The sequence below is a fragment of the Saccostrea echinata genome, unplaced genomic scaffold (assembly GCF_033153115.1).
Source record: "Saccostrea echinata isolate AGI-Se365-2 ecotype Australia unplaced genomic scaffold, CSIRO_AGI_Sech_v1 ptg000033l, whole genome shotgun sequence".
Taxonomy (NCBI): domain Eukaryota; kingdom Metazoa; phylum Mollusca; class Bivalvia; order Ostreida; family Ostreidae; genus Saccostrea; species Saccostrea echinata.
The window spans coordinates 6835001-6849792 of NW_026889782.1; the positions used below are offsets into that span (position 1 = coordinate 6835001).

At 32.6% G+C, this 14792-nt stretch overlaps 1 protein-coding gene across 1 annotated transcript in view; it reads left to right on the forward strand.

Moving 5' to 3' along the window:
* Positions 1-3686, forward strand: part of LOC133198965 (perlucin-like) — a 37504-nt gene extending 33818 nt beyond the window's left edge. Inside the window, exon 7 of the mRNA XM_061334864.1 lies at positions 3576-3686. Coding sequence (XP_061190848.1) covers positions 3576-3594 — 19 coding nt within the window. The 3' untranslated portion in view covers positions 3595-3686. The remainder of the gene's footprint in view (positions 1-3575) is intronic.
* The last annotated feature ends 11106 nt before the right edge of the window (positions 3687-14792 follow it).

The window sequence follows — 14792 nt, forward strand, 5'->3', positions numbered from 1 at the left end:
ATTTAAATATTTTGGTCATGAATGAATTCATTGCTTATCGGTAGTGTACTCCCTGACCTATGATACGTTTTTGCATGTGCTACATTGTATTGTTTATATTTTGTTGTAGCATCTACGGTTTATTCCTAGAGAATAAATTAAGTTTGCTAGCTGTCGTGTCCTCGACTTTTTGGGACAGCATAGAGCACATTTGCCTATATTCGTTGAAATGTGGACTTAATCTTTTATGTCAATTGAATAAAAAAGAATTTATTCTTGAATAATATTGCTTAATACGGTTCAGTTGATAAAGTCTATCAACGACGATGTTAGAAGAAGTATTTTTGTGATTTTCTATGTTCTCTTTATGACCAGTACCCCTAAAATGGCTGAAAATATGTAGTCGCAGTGTAAAATTATCACTCCAAGTTACACAGGCTTTACTACATTTAATAACAAGGAAACATGCCATATATTTTTATCTTATTGACAAGCGAGTGCAAATCTATCATTTTGAAAAGTTTGAAAATCTTGTGACAAAGACTTTTCCGACATAGGTTCTACCTTAATATATTCAGAGAAAATCAATACAATTTTAATATTTTTAACAGCATTTGTTTTGATGAATGTGAATTGTAGTATTTGCACTTGTATATATATAGGGTCTCTGCTGAGTTCGGCCCAAGCGACATCGCTTACATCAGTTGTTTGTCACGTGCAGGTTTAAGATCAGAACATATATGTACTACTACAAAGATCTTAAAAGTTCAACGACATAGGGTATCTTTCCGCTATAAAATGCATGGCACCCCGGAGTACAGGCTGCTCTATACGTATAAATTTAAGGTTTGGTGTATGGGATTGAGGTGGGAGAAGTTATTCAGAAATAAGGTTAACTATACATTAAAAAGATTATACATCAGAATGTTCTTTCCCTTTGTAAATTACAAGATACGCAATATATTTACTGCCATGAAGTACATCTTTAAAAATATATATGTTTTTCATATGTCATATATAAAGTTGCTTATCATTTACTATCGACAAAACGACAGGTCCCTTTTTTAGAACATTAAATTTTCACTTATCGCATAAAATAACGTACTTAACACAGTTTGTGTTTTATATTCATTAAGTCAAATATATTTTTGATGATAGGTGAGACATGTGTCTGATTCTAATTTATATTTTATGCAGCCAACAGTTTCTTCAGGAAATTATAAAGTTTTAAAAGGGTATCGTTTTTGTTCGATTTTCATCCGATTAGAAGCTTTCCGTAAATCTCCTCGAGTGAAGTCTCGATATTTCAGATATATGCCTTTATCACACAAATCGAAGCGGTTTGATGATCGAGATTTTACTTTATTTATTTCCCAGGCGACAATTGATGGCAACATCAATATTTTCTTGTTCTGTTTTGTTTGAGACAAATTCATTAACATGAAAAGTGCTGAGGGCAACTTCCTCGGGAATTGTGTAAAATTTAGCACTCTTTCTATAAACTCCAGACATAGATGTAATACGCACTGGAATAATTTTACATTTCGGAATATATAAACAATGCACAACGAGCACTTTTCAGAATAGTCGGAATAATACATGTAGCTAAAAGTTTTTAAAAATTCAGAAGCTATAGTGAAGCGGATATCGTTGAAATTGAACTTGTGATATTTTCGAGGTGCTGGACACCTCATTCTAGCACGTTACTGTACAAACGTATATGAATACGGCGATACAAAGTCTACACATTAATTTTAGTTTGACAATAAAATGCGGATTAATATATTTTAGAATATGTCTTTATTTTGGTCCACTTAAGCTTGTTTCGTATTTATTTCAATTTTTACAAACTACGATAATAGCTTGATACACGCCTCAAGTACAAAGAAACTGCGCGTCAAACTAAGAAATGAAGTCATCTCAGTAAGTACAGCGATATCAAGCTGGCTTTCATTTTACATAAGTTTTACTAAATGCTATTTTGGCAAGATAAGTTGCACATTCATTTAACTTAATAATACTTTTGAGAAATGAAAGTATTAGAGTATGTTTTAAAAAGAACATATAGTATTTATTCATCGAGATTCATTTGTATTATTTTAGCGTGACGTGATAATAGCTTTCCCGAGCCTCTTCATAGGGTTAGATATTAAATGTCCCATTAAATATGGGAGTCCTTAACCTAGCTGCGAATCAATAAAATAATTAGTACTTATTAACAAGTCTTAAAGCAGATATATTTACTTGCCCCCATTTGTCACTATCACCATTTAAACTGAACAAAACAATAGTGCTATAGTTAAACTCTAATATCGAACAAAGGTAAGGTAGTCGCATTTGTATTTATCTATTACATGTATTTACAGGTCAACCTGACCATAAAAAGTGCTTTTGTTATATATATACTTATAAAAAAAATTGTATAATTCTTTTATTTAATTGATTTTTAAAATTACATTATTTACAGTGATTGATTATCACAGGTGCATAATGAAAGGGGAATAACTTCTCTCAGCATAATACAATAAAGCCCTTCCCAACACCAGAAAACTTGATCAAGTGGTTCCAAGTTTCAAAAATCTTGTAAAAATACCCTTGCTTATTACAACTTTGTACTAAGTTTGCTCAATATCAAAAAGCAGAGAAGATTTCAAAGAAATATTATCAATAAGCCCTCCCGTTAACACCAGAACCTCTGACCCCGTAGCCACAAATTTTTTACTTCTTCTGGAAGAGGCATCCTAGGACCTCTGACCCCGTAGCCACAATTTTTTTTTACTTCTTCTGGAAGAGGCATCCTAGCTTGCTCATCATAACTATGTACTTAGTTTGTTTGCTATATACTTATGTATTTTCACTATATAATCAAGACCCCCCCTTCCCGAATTCCTGACCCAGGGGCCACAAATTTCACAATGTTGGAAGAGGTGTTATTATCCACTGTATTATAGTCTGAGACAATTTAAAGCACAATATTTTACCGATCCCTATCAAATAATATATATTTTACCTGCAGACTGTCTTGCAATATTTGTTGATACTTTCTTTCTGTTTTATTGTTTATGTACAGAGATTGAAATGTTTTTTCCTGTTATAAAGTAGATGTATGCAGTAGATGCATTGTCTTGCGAACAGATGTTATCTCATATATAGTTTGAATTGGTGATTGACGTATTCGAATTGGTGATATCACCTATTTGATTTGAATGGTGATATCACCCTTTTGAATACATGATATCACATATTCAAATAAAATAGGTGATATCACCAATTCGAATACGTGACATCACCTATTCGAATAAGTGATATCATCAATTCGGATCAAATAGGTGTTATCACCAATTCGAATAGGTAATATCTCCCATTCGAATAGGTGAAATCACCTCATGGCAGTAAATATCAAAACGGCATCTAATAGAGATGAAATCACTCGAAATAGATAAGCTATAATGAAATGTATAAGAAAATGTGTTAATTTCGTTGTTTTTGTTCTCTTTCTTCTTACCACTCTGTCTCTCTATGTTAATGGCTACATTAGTATACGCCTTTTTAGTTTTATTTCATATCTATTATAATCTAATTTCTATTAATTTCAGGCTGAGATTTAGAGGTTAAATCTGGTACGGAATGAGAAATTCAGAATGAGCATTACATTGAGATCGAAATACCCTTGTTTTCATTGTTCTTTAAATAAATTTTAAGCAGATTCTCTTTCTCTTTTATTCATAAGAGTGCCTGCATCGCTGATGTAACAAAACACATCCCAACAAACAGGATGTTGACAAAGAAAGACAAGTATTCAGCAATTGACGGTGTGTGTCGATCGGATCCATTTAAAAAAGACAATCCTAGCGAATTGATATGAAAGATAATGAGAGTGTTAGAATGCAAATATGCATCCACTGGTATTAGTTTTCAGTTACTTTCCAAGTAAAGGTGTTAAATAATCCCTGTTCCCCCAATGATCACTATCCCCCAAAAAGACAGTGATAAAAAAAGTCGAAAGGAGTTATAAATGTCAAGATTTACAACCAGCAACTTGAGCAAAAGTGGCGAAGTATAGATATTAAATAATCGATTCTGTGATGATGATATAGGTGTATGGCTAATAAAAATTTCTTTTAAAAAGTGGGGGTATATAGTGATGTGTCCGACCGTACCTTCGTCCGTATATACTTTTATAACACTTGAGGCTAGCCATCTCTTATCCGCAACTTCTCTTACACCACTGAATGCAATTTAATGAAACTTTTGTCAAATCTGTATTACATACTGTTTTTTTGCAACTGCTACTTAACTTTTCTATTTTACACGTATTTGGGGTTTTCAGTAACAAAATACTGACGTTCTTTCTATAATAATTAAGATACCCATCTCTTTGCCGCAACTCGGATACTCCTCGAATTATACTGAATAATTTTCAGAACAAACTTTCAAGGAAGCTTTGTAAGGTAGGGCCTTTATGACCTTTTATTTTATGTACTGTTCGGTCAGATATTTTTGGTTTCCCATTGCAAAACATGGGCATTGCCGTTCTTTTTAGGTCACCTGAGCTGAAAGCTCAAGTGAGCTTTTCTGATCACCCGTTGTCCATCCGTCCGTCCGTCTGTAAACTTTTCATATTTTCAACTTCTTCTCAAGAACCACGGGGCCAATTTTAACCAAACTTAATACAAAGTATCCTTGGGTGAAGGGGAGTTTAAATTATTAAAATAAAGAGCCAAGTCCCCTTACAAGGGGAGATAATCAAGAAAAGACAAAAACAGGTGGGGTCATTAAAAAATCTTCTTCTCAAGAACCTCTGGGCCAAAAAAGCTGAAACTTATGTGAAAGCATCCTTAGATAGTGTGGATTCTAAATTGTTAAAATCATGACCCCCGGGGGTAGGACGGGCCACAATAGGGAATTCAAGTTTCAGATTGAATTATATAGGAAAAATCTTTAAAAATCTTCTCAAGAACCATTGGGTCAGAAAAGCTGAAAGTTATGTGAAAGCATCCTGGGGTAGTGTAGATTCTAAATTGTTCAAATTCTGACATCCGGGGGTAGGGCGGGGCCACAATAGGTATTACAAGGGGGGGGGGTCTGGCAAAGAACAGCATGGCCAAAGTTACTCAGGTGAGCGATGTGGCCCATCGGCCTCTTTTGTATAATCTTGCGGTTACCCATCTTTTACCCGCATCTCTTCCTATACCACTGAATAAAATTTAATCAGACTTTCAAAGAATCTTTATTTTATTTGTCACTGTGTATCTATAATTTTTCGATCGGCAGATATTTGATTAGTTTTTATTTTGTGAGCTCAGTCCACACAATATTTTTATTTATTAGTTGTACTGGTTTAAGACCAGGACTAAGTTAAATCTGACCACTGGGTATTAATATTATTATTTGAAAGATTTGTGCAATTCCATTCCTCACTCAAAAATTTTGGCCACATTAAGGGCCAATAAACTAAAGGTACCAAATGATCCACAACCCACCCTCCTTCACCCCATTTCCAGACTTGAATATAAGATTTGTGATTGTTGTGCTTTTAAAGAACAGTTGCAAAACAATTTTATAAAAAATATTACTTAAAAAGTTATTTAATTGATACTACATAAACAAAAACCTTATTTTGTGTCGATTTCATATTATATTCCACTTGAATTGAAGTAGTGATTGAATAGAAGTATTCCACTTCTCCGAATCAAACAAATATGACGCATAATACTAAACTTGAAAAACCCATATTCTGGACATTTTTATTTTTTTATTGCAATGTCAAAAAAGTCTAATTATTAACAAGTGAAATTTGACATAGCACTACGAACTCTTAAACAGGAAATAAAGAAACCTCTTATCAAACAATTCATTAACAATTTTCATTAAGAAAAATGTCCTTCCTTCAATTACATGTAGAATAACTGCATGAAATATTTTGAAATCCTTAAGTTGAAAGAAGCCATTTTTCTGTGTTGTAGTCAAGCAAATATGGCAGGGATTAGGGAGAAAAAATTCGTAATTTTATACCAAGCTGCATTTAACGCTCTAAAAACGTGCATTTTTTATACGTGCACTTTAAAAAAATCAATACTATGTCTCTGAATGTATAGACACAATACATTTATTAACCCCAAATTTATCTTTACGTAATACGAATTCAGACTCGATCATTCGGCCAACTATTTTGTTGTGTTACTTTAAAAAAACGTAAATTATTTTGATTTAAATCATTGAGTCATAACGACAAAGTTTTTTTTTTTCAAATTGTTTGAAGGTGAAAGAAATAATTAATTTATACAAAGATAAGAATGGGGGTTGAAATACTCCATTACTATACACCATGCATTAAAATAGTCGTTATATTTGGAGCGTAGAAGGTTATACAAGTAAAGTATGATACGTTTCTTTTTTTTCAGCTCGACCTCACAACAACAAAAAGTGAGGGTGGGAGTGTTTGTTCGGGGGGGGGGGGGGACCAACATATAAATAAAAATTATATATATATATATATATATATATATATATATAAGGTGGACTTTGGCATAAAGTAGACCGCACTTATTTTGAGGCATTAAGTAGACATTTTTCATTTCTTTTATTTGAGACATTCTGATTCACACTTTCACCCAAATTTATTCTAATAGGCTTCAAAAATGAAAATTTTACCCCCTCAGCCCTAAATGTTGCTTCCTGAAAAATATACGACATTTCTGGTCTCCTTAATATTTTGTAAATACATTGGAGGTTTTAGGTAGACATGTATATATTTTATGAGGATTCCGAAGGGTTAAAGTAGACCAAGTATATATAATGCATAAAGGAGACCAGAATATATATATATACATGATTATGTAGACCATTTTCTTTTTTCTAATTATTTAAATAAAAAACTACACATGCATAAATGTACTTCTCATACCAGTATTTATTGGTCAATTTGCATTTATCTTAAGTAAAATATTAGGCACTTTAAAACCCAGTATGATGATTCCTTATTTTAACTAGAAGGAACTTATTGGGTGATAACTATTCGTAGACAAATTTTCATGTCCTGAATCTTATGGAAATATAGTAAATGACCGATAGTAATTGTAACGTTAAGAAAAATATTTCATCCACCACCAAAGAAACACATTGATTTAAAACTTCGTACTCACATGATGACTTATGGTATAGAATCATCATCTAAGCCACAATCACCTGTACATGCTAGATATGACCTCTTGAAACTATAACCTTGTACTTTTCTAAAAAAAATTGTATTTTAGAATTTTATATATCCAGTTTTTGTCATATACTCTGAGCATAATGAACCCTAAGATAATATAATCTTTGGAAGTTATTTTATAGTGGACAAAAATTGAACTTGATGCAGGGTTGTTATACATCCCCAAGTCACAATTATCCCTTTGCCTTGATTTACATTGAGTATAACAATAATGTGATTGCCCGCTTGGCGCAGTGGTCAGAGCATTTGCTCTAGAGTAGTGGAGTAAGGACTTGTTCCTTAAGTCATAGGTACAAATCCCACTGAAGGACGTGGAGACCGGTTCTTCCAATGAAACCAAATTCCCTTGTTGCAGTATATGCTGGGACAAGAGAAGACCTCTCACTGCTCAACCAGCAAGTTGTGATGTCTCAATACTAGTGAAAAATTCTTAAAGGATGTATAACAAACAAACAAACAGAATTATGTGTTTATCTGAATATTTATTACATTTCTAAACCCTATGGCCTTGACCTGTATTAACCTGTGTTAGGACCATACTCTGAGGTTACAAACAATTATTGGTAAGTATTTAATACTTTGATATACAGTGACTATGACCTTGTGCAAAAGACCGTTACTACTGGGTCTAGAATATTTCTGGCCACAAGCTACCTTTGTTTCAAAAGATGTCTACTCACAGAAGACACGTAGACTTCACAATTCCAGTAACTTCATTTGTTGTTGTATAAAAATATCAATATTTCCCCATGCAAAAAAAAAGTTTGTAAAACAACCCCTTTTCTTCTCATGTCTAAGATCTCTATCCTAAATACACATTTGTCACAGTCACTGTCTACTGAATTCATAAATCTAAAGGTAGTTCATACAGTCTTATTTTAATTCATATTCTTGTGTCTTTAACATCATTACATATATAATTTTTCCATGTTTGAATAGACAATAAAAATTGGAAACCATAAATACAATGAATTAGATTTGTTATAACTGTAACAAATAATGCAAATATGTGCAAGTCATGTAAAATTTCATTTTATTTGTAAATTACATTGGTGACATTTGTATACTGTTCAATATATGCATAAGGACTTCTATTATTATCAATCTTCACAACATTAGTTTTGTATAAAGTAATAAATAACTAGTATTTTGTACACAAACATAACATCAATAAAAATAACAATCTTTTACATATCTATAAATATACATAAGAGGAATAAAACACTATTTTGAAATAATCATTACATTTTCATTTCTTGTCAATTAAAAAAAATGAATAGCATTATTAAATTATTACAACATGTTTTAAACCACAAAACTGTGTTCTAAAATGCATTATATACAAAGTGAGATGCATTGATTAACTGTTCATTGTAAGTTGAAATGAAGTTATTACTTATAAAAATACTTTGCATTAAAAAGCAAATCTTTACATAGTTTATTTGATGAGAATATTCCCTCGAACAATAAACTGGCAAGATGTAAAACAGACTCTGAAATACCTATACCACCTATTTCAAATAGTACAGTTTGCATTTCATCCATGAGATTATTGACCTTGAAAAATTATAAATGTTTTCTTCTCTTTGAAAGGAACATGTGTGCTATGAAAGGGATATATTAAATAATGTTATTACAAGACATACAAGTAATTTTTATCTTGATAAAAAATGGTGACCTTCTCATGTCAATTAAGAGAACCATTTCACACAATTTGTGCTAGAATCTCATCTACAAGGTGTTGGCAGACAGGCTATCATACTAATACATCCCTATAAATGAGTTGCAAATATAAAAGAAGTACCTGAAAGTCATTCAGAAAAAAATTTAAAAAGCTGGCTTAAAAATGCTACATTTGTCAGCTGAAATGCATCTTTCACAATACATTCCTAGCATATAATTTTGTGCATATTATATGGTATAATGTTTTTGTTGTTGTTTACAGAGCAAAAATAAAAAGTATATCCATGTACAAATGTACAAGAGGGCAAAACTAGAAATATGTCCATAGGACATGAATGCCCCGCTGAGGGTATATTAATTTTTATTTGCTTGTTTATTGTTTAACATCCCTCTCGAGAATTTTTCACTCATATGGAGACGCCACCACTTGCCAGTGGAGAGCTGCAAATTTTGACCTATACTCGGCACTAAGGGCCATTAAGCAGTGAGGGATCTTTTTCGTGCCAACACCTACTGTGACATGGGACCTCGGTTTATACGGTCTCCACGTCCCACAGTGGGATTCGAACCAGCGACATAAGGATCAACTCCTTACTCCGCAACTCTAGAGCTTTAACCACTGCATCATGTGGGCATATTAGTAATGCAACACAAAAATATTTTTAGTGTATGAAATTTAATGAGAATATTTTAAAATAGTTTCTTTAACATTGAAATCAAAGAAGTTGGATATAGATGATAAATTCTCACCAAATTCTGTTAAGTGCATAAGCTCACATAAAATTATCTTTAATGGTTTCTTTAAAACTAAGCAAAATGCAAATTTAAGAAAAGTGAGGTCCAGGTCACAGGAAAGTTCAAGGTCATACATTTTTGATGCAGTTGAATAGTTCTCACTAATACGCATAAGCAAAATAAGTTTGATAAAAATATTTTGAATGGAAACCGTTTATTTAACACTGAGCTAATCACTATTTCAAGAAAAATGAAGTCAAGGTCAAATGAAATGTCAAGGTAAAAAATGTTGATACAGTCGAATACCTTACATCAGTCTGTATCAGCATATGAAGTTTGACACTAATTTAGGAAAAGTGAGGTGAAGGTCAAAGGAAAGATCAAGATAAAAAAATGTTGATGCAGTTGAATAGCTCTCATCAGTATGTATCAGCAAATGAAGTTTGATTACGCTATCCTGAATGGTTTCTTTAAAACTGAGCTAAACACTTATTTAAGATAAGTACGTTCAAGGTCAAAGGAAAGGTCAAGGTAAAAAAATGTTGATTCAGTATGTATCAGCATATGAAGTTTGATTACACTATCTTGAATGGTTTCTTTAAAACTGAGCTAAACACTAATTTAAGAAAAGTGAGGTCAAAGTTAAAGGATACGTCAAGGTAAAAAAAATGTTGATGAAATTGAATACCTCTCATCAATATGTATCAGCATATGCTGATTGATAAAAATATCTTGAATAGTTTCTTTGAAACTTAGTTTTGAACTGAGCTAAAAGCAAAGCGGAATGGAAGGACAGACAGAAGGTTGGAAGGACGGAAGACGGACATGACAAACTCTATATGCCCCAGCCATAATCATGGCAGGGCAGAAAAATTTCTAGTGTACTGAAATTCAAAACTGCAGTAATTGAATTTTTTTTTTTTAATTTTAATTCAATATCAAAAAACATATACAAACTTTTTTGATAATTTATTCTATTCAAAGCAATAAGAAATGTATCTGTCTGCACTGCTTAAAATTGATAAGAAGGTTATGACATAACTAAAATAATGACCATGTCCACATTAAATTTAAAATATAATGAGTGACAATTCACTTCACCTTTTCTTTGGCTTTCATTCCATTGACTTTTCTTTCTTTAAAAAATTGTGCTTGTGTAGTACTCCATCTCTAAAAAATAACATATAAATGAAAGTTTATGGCACTCAATGAACTCTCTCATCCCTTCCTTTACTGTTCAAGAAAAAAAAAATGCATACCACAAGCATAGTTTAAACATGTAACTAGACTTTATGATATTTTCATACATAATGTCACCAACTTTATAAAGAATTGTGAATGCATTTCAAAGGTGAGCACATGTGAATTGAATTAAAAGTACCAGTATTGCGAGTATCTCGCAGTTATCTAACTTACAACCGCTCTTTAGCATGGGAGTCGAGGAAGCTCTAAATCTCACAAGATTTCTGGGGCATAACATTACAGTGGTGACAATGGAATGATTCAAACAATCATTATGCCCAAACTACAATGTATTGCCAAGAGTTGAACTCCAAATAGTAGATTGTCAAATAAGGAAAGTTTAGAGTATTTTATCAACTTTCAAAAGTAACGATTTTCATTTAGAATTTAATAAGAAAAGTCCGCTTAGTAAAAAGTATCATAAAAAATGTAACATATAGGACTAGCTCCTCTCAAAAATTTATTAGGCTGGTTCAGCGCATGTTTAGCAAGATATTTCTCTAGGATTTCTTTCTTATCAGTCCTTATAAATTCCACAATGATCGATCATGCATTGCATTCAATAGTACACTGCCCCCATCCAACAGACATTTCCTACCTCTGTGAAAGAGTTCCGCTAATTTCAGAAATCGCGATATCAAGTATTGTTGTTTATCCTTAAACGTATGTCAATAAAAAAAATTATTTCGAACAGATCAATGCTTAAATTTTGAGATTATCACCCTTGGTATGCTTTTTTGTTTTTTGTATGGATGTAAAAAACACTGATTGTACACACAAGTACTCTGAAGTTGATATTAAAAAGATTCTTGAGTTTCTGATTGACAATATCTATGTCGTTTTTAGACACAAGGCCCTCCAAAAATCTCTTGGAATTTCCATAGGTACCAATTGTGCTCCGTTATTATCAAACCTATTTTTGTATTCATACAAAGCAGAATTTATTTAAAATCTTATACATGAGAAGAAGAAAATACATGCTGTTGCCTTTAACATTTAGATATATTGACGAAGTACCATATTGTCACGTGTAAAGGCCATAGTCTTGTAATAGACACACCCCCAAAGGATGTATTCATTATAACAAAAGATTTGACCTATAGGGAAGAACTATTTTCCGGAAAAAGTCACATTTAAAAATCAATGTTCTTTAGTTGTTTTCTATTGTATAATTTGTCTAAATTTTTCAAATTTGCATTTTAAACGTAATTTTTTTTTTATTTGCAACTTTGAAATTAACCTCCAAAGTTGGTCAAAACAGTATTTTGTCCGTTAAAGCACTAATTTTTACGTGAATTTTGGCATAGAAGTCCTTCAGGGCAGGCCTGCCCCTAAATTAAATTATGAAATTTTGATAGATTTTGATCTAAAGAATGATTTAAAACAAGATTTTTTTAGGGGCACCCCTGCCTTAGGGTCGAAATTCGTGAAAAACCTACAAAAAAATGCGAAAAACCTAGTTCTATCATACTGGATTACATTTATGGAGTGCATTTTCATAGTCATTATAGCGCAGAGAAATAGGCCGCAGATTCTTAGAATGGACCTTTTTTTATGTCCTGGTTCAAATCCACCTGTTGGCACACTTTTATTTTATTTTTTTTTTTCAAATTTTACACCTGTATAAACACGAACTTTAATTTTTTATACAGGCTTTTGCATTTTACTTCCACTTTCTTCTTTAAATGTGTGTTTGCTGTTGATATAAAAGACATTTATGGAAATGCAGATTATAAATTCTCTTTAATTAAACGCAATCAACCGGAACTGTATACCTCAGTGTAAGCACACTTTGTTCGAGGACACGAATCATTCACTTTGTGTTACTCGATACTGCAGGTGTCACGAAAAAAAAATCATGACGAGCAAAAATTGCTGTGTTTGTCTTTCAAGAACATCTCTGGTTAGTAGTAGTGTTGTGCCAGTGGGAGGGATACTGCGCTATGCAGAGTAGATGCAGTTCATTCCTCGGGAAAATTGAGTGCATTGGCGACATGTTATGTCAAAAATGCAGGAGGAAGGTTTACAGATTAGAAAAGAACGTGGTAAGGTCAGTTAACGTTTTATCTCCCGTTGCCATTACCCAGGCATCAAGTAAGGACCCTCATACAAAGGATGTATATGTAAATACCGATGTAGGGTCATACGAACACACAGTTGACTAGAACTAAAACGATACATGAGAAACAAGAAACTACACGCATGTGGCCTAAAGTCAGCGACCGGAACGGATATCGATAAGCTTTTTCTAAAGAATGAAACCAATATCGGCCCTATAGGTCAATGCATATATTTACCTGGAAGTGATCCTTTGGGGGGAAAATCCCGAGAAAAATGCAGCTCCTATGGATAAAACGCTACCCCAAAAATGCGGATGTATCTCTTATTTTCACAGCACAACTATTCCAAAGAAAAAGTTTAAATATTCGTATTATTTCAAAAACAAAAGTAGGATACAACTTTTAATTTTCTTGGAAAATTCAGTTTACATATAAGCTTTATTTATAAGTATTTAAGTATAGTCTGTATTTTAATTGTTATTTGATTGGTATAAATTAAAAATTAAGTCCCTTATTTTTTTTTTCCCTATAACCCTAAGCATTTTACGATATTGTGCTGAAAATGCATTCCAAGCAGGTGTCTGTGTTTACGTAAACAAATCCACAGGTACTTGTGGACAGGACCCCCCCCCCCCCCCCCATATCGTTCCACACAAAAAATACCCCACTATACATTATAAGAGAGAAAGGTATGCCACTCCGGTTTGTTTACATTGTACCCCCACTGGTCTTTCTGGGTTTAAAAACATGTTTTTATTTTATTTTAATTAACCTAAAATGTCGGTTCACACTGTCTCTACATATATTTCTGTCTTAGTTCATGCTATCGGATTGGCTCTGCATCTCGTAAGAATCCCACAATTAATCCTTAAACAGCATTGCAGTCAGTGCGTTGAAAAAATCCTTAGGTAAACGCAACGGAAGTGCATAGAGAATATATTACCTTTTATGAAAACACCCGAGAGAGATTATTACGTCAGGGCAAAACTGTTTACTGCTTAGAGAAAAGTAACAATTAGAAAAGGATAATAAACAAGAATCTGATATACCATGAAAATCCTTAAGAGCAGTAAGGAAACACTTAAAACATTACTTTCCAAGAAACATGCATTTAATATTACATGTACATAATCAATTTATAAAATTTTAATTAGGGATGGAAATAAATAATATCCAAACATGAAACAGATGTGTCAGACTCTGTGGTATCTTTTATTTCAAGCTCACTGGGGTATATATAGAGTTGATATATGAATGGAAATAACTATTGTTAATTGATAATACATCATCGATATATCTCAATGTCGAGTTCAAGACCACAGCAAGTGTTTTCTTCTTCTCATGTGTAAGATTTTGAATAAATTCTGCTTCATATGAATATAAAAAGAGGTCTGCTAGCCTAATAACAGGTTGCAATTGGTACCTATGGGAATTCTGACAGATTATTGGAAGACCTGGTCTCCAAAAACTACATAGATTATTGTCAATCAGAGACTCAAGCATCCAAAAACCTGTATTACTAAAGTATAGCTCAATATGATCACCAAAATCATCATTGCTTGACATTATATGCATGTATAATCTTTCTTTAATATTAAAAACATTTTAAAAGGCCCTAATTAAGCCATCATTCTGACATTTATTTATGCATGATTGTGTATACTTTATGAACAATCTCTGCCACTTTCACGCTGATATGGCTACTTTTTTGTGTTTCTCTTGTTGGAGAGCTATAATCTCCAAACTTGTGTATTGAGTATAATAACTTTCATCCTTTTCATATTGGCCTAGGTGAAAACAGATAATACTACAGGTCACTTACTCAGAAGGATTACTTGATTTTGTTGATCATGTTGATTGATGGTAGTCTGCACAGT